The 2904-nt window shown below is 42.4% G+C and overlaps 1 protein-coding gene across 1 annotated transcript; it reads right to left on the bottom strand.

The window, feature by feature from the left end:
- Positions 1–1406: 1406 nt before the first annotated feature.
- Positions 1407–2156, bottom strand: LOC145114011 (uncharacterized). Its single transcript, XM_079050034.1, has one exon. The coding sequence runs from the start codon at positions 2154–2156 to the stop codon at positions 1407–1409; it is 750 nt and encodes a 249-aa protein (XP_078906160.1).
- Between the last annotated feature and the right edge of the window lie 748 nt (positions 2157–2904).

The raw sequence follows: 2904 nt of genomic DNA, 5'->3' as shown, positions 1-2904 counted from the left end.
TACGGCCGTGAACATCCCCTTGAAGGGTTTACAGCCGTGAACGGTGTTCTTGAAGGAAATATGAATGTTTGAAGGGTTCACGGCCGTGAACAGATTGCGGACCTTGAAGGTTTGAAGGTTTGAAGGGTTCTCAGCCGCGAACTCGAGAACAACAATGCTTAATCCACTAAAAAACGCATTTTAGATGCTCCACAACAACGCCCAAAGGTTATTCTTGATGATTTTCGGAAGAAAAGAGGGTATTTTGGTGTTTACGGTTGAGAGGTTAGAGAGAGAACGGGGGAGTTTTCAGCCAGAAAAGTGTAAATGAGGGGTAGGAGTTCATATATATATAGGGGGTTTTCGTGGTCGGTGGTGGGGCCAGCCGTGAACGGGTTTACGGCCGTGATCGGGTTCACGGCCGTGAACACCAGTCAGGCTGATTTTCGATGATTTTTCGAAGGAAATTCGGGTTTTCGCGTGATTTTGTTTCCGACTCTTATAAAAACGATCTTCTAAACTATAAGAATTTAACGGAACAATTAAAATTCGTAATTTATTTAACGGAAAACGGTTATCTTTAACGGAAAAAGATTCGGGTTGTCACAACATTTTTCAAAATCTTTTGTGTCATATTTTAACATTATTTAGTTTGCATTTTTTTCAATGTTTTTAACATAAGTGTGAGCTACACGTTTATACCATAAAGAAATTGAACAAACAAAATAACCAGAAAAGTTCACTTCATTCACATTAGCAACCAATCCACCAATTACATCATTACCAACATTTGACACACTTGCAACACTAGAACCACCACTCTCAACACTAGGACCACTCACACTACCCTCATCACTAAGGCACAAACGATACATCCCTGAACAATTGTTCGCCCTCCCAACATATCTTCTACCTTTAGTGATCGCAATTTTGCCTCTCTCAAGCACCATCTTGAACCCACACTTGTCAAACTTGTCCGCAGAAACCAACCCCTTCGATATGGTAGGAACATGAATAACATCTCGAAGGGTTACCCATTCACCACGTGTGAACTTCAAACGAACATCATGTCTTCCTTGAACTTCAGCTCTGTGGCCATCAATACAGACGACGACCGTCCCAGGTGGCATTGGGCGGTAAGTGCGGAAGCTCTCTCGTTGCCCACAAACATGCACGGTGGCTCCAATGTCTACGAACCATCCTCGAGCACAGATTGATCGGGTAAACGAAGAGACCATGAAAATCTCTCCAAGGTTCACACTTTCCACCATGTCAGTCACCTGCTCGACTGCATGTGCTACCGGTCCTGATTTGCGATCCTTGCATTCTCTCGCATAGTGCCCAATCTCTCCGCAGACGTGGTAAGGACCGACCCTCTTCGGCTTTGAGTTAGGATTCTGATGACCCTGTGTGTTGAAGTTTGTTTTCTAGGGTTTGAAGTTCTTCTTGTTTTGTCCCCCAGACTTGCCTTTGTGATTAGAACCCCCAGCTGACACGTGATGCACACTCGATCCGACTTTATTACGCTTGTCCCTGATGCGAGTTTCCTCCTCAATGCGAAGGTGTTTCATCAAATCATCCAAGGAGTAGTCCTCAGATTTTTGCATCATTCTCTTAGAGAAATCTTTCCACGAGGGTGGCAGTTTTGCGATGATCGCACCAACCTGAAAGAGTTGTGGAATAGAGATGGAGAGTGCGTTCAACTTGTTGACCATGACTTGGAGTTCATGCACTTGCTCCATGATTGATTTGTCATCAGTCATTTGAAACACTAGGTACTTAGACACAAGGTACTTGTTAGTACCTTCCTCATGTGCCTTGTACTTAAGTTCCAATGCATTCCATAGCTCTCTTGGATCTTTGAACGGCGCGTAAAGATCATAGAGCCGACCAGATAGCGAGTTCTTGATGTGACCCACACACAGTTCCTCAGACTCTCTACGCAGAGTCCTTTGCTTTTCTAGTTCTGCGATGACCGTTGGGTCCACAGTTTTCCCCTCCTCGGGAATTGGATTATCAGGAATTGGTGCCAGATCTGGGTCCAACACAAAGCCGAGCTTCAAAACACGAAGCATGAACTTGACCTTTTCGGCCCAACGGGTGTAGTTCTGACCATCGAATTGGTCAAGTTTGGCAAACTCTTGGTTCTTGAAGTGGAGGCTAGCAGTAGAGTCCATTAGTCTATCGCTTTATCACAATAAAAACCTTTAAGAATGCTGTATATCAAACTAATAGACACGCAAGCAAACCGACAAATAATATTGAGAATTATATGTCGATTAGTTGCGAATAATAGATCCATTTATTATTAATATGTTTACCAAGTTTCGTCCAGAAACCAGATCAATCCTACTCGATTAGATCTGATTATAAGAAAAGTAGAAGAAGACTGTCATGTTGTTTGACGAAATTAAACGCAAGACAGAAAAGTAAAACCGACTTGTCGCTGGCAGATCTTGAACTTGGAATAACTGCACGGATCGGACTCCTGTCCTTAAAAGTTTTTACTGCGCTTCTATTGGCTGTAATCAACAGAGTAAAACCCCAGGATTTAATGTAGGTCTATCGATTTTCCATCAACACTGCAAATCGATAAACACAAAGCATATACTCGAAAATTGGAAGAAAAAACGCAGAGAGAGGAAGAGAGTTTCGATTTTCGTGAGTAGTCAATACGGCTCCTTGGGAGCAGTATTTATAGGTGTTGAAACTGATGGGTTTTGAGCATTCTAACACTCCTAAGTGTACATGCAACCCTAGAAAACCTTGGATCTTTGTTTGTCTAAAATATATGCAAAATATGATTTCCAAGGTTCATAATCCTATCTAGCATACATGGGGAACTTTTAACATAAAATATGGCTAGAATTACATATCTTGTAGTTGTTGTGATTCCTTGAAAACCTTGAGAGCCTAGCACCCCAA

This window comes from Lactuca virosa, chromosome 5, assembly GCF_052849685.1.
Source record: "Lactuca virosa cultivar CGN04683 chromosome 5, Lactuca_virosa_CGN04683_v6, whole genome shotgun sequence".
NCBI lineage: Eukaryota > Viridiplantae > Streptophyta > Magnoliopsida > Asterales > Asteraceae > Lactuca > Lactuca virosa.
The sequence above is the reverse complement of the archived record's forward strand: the minus strand, read 5'-3'. Positions and strand labels throughout refer to the sequence as shown.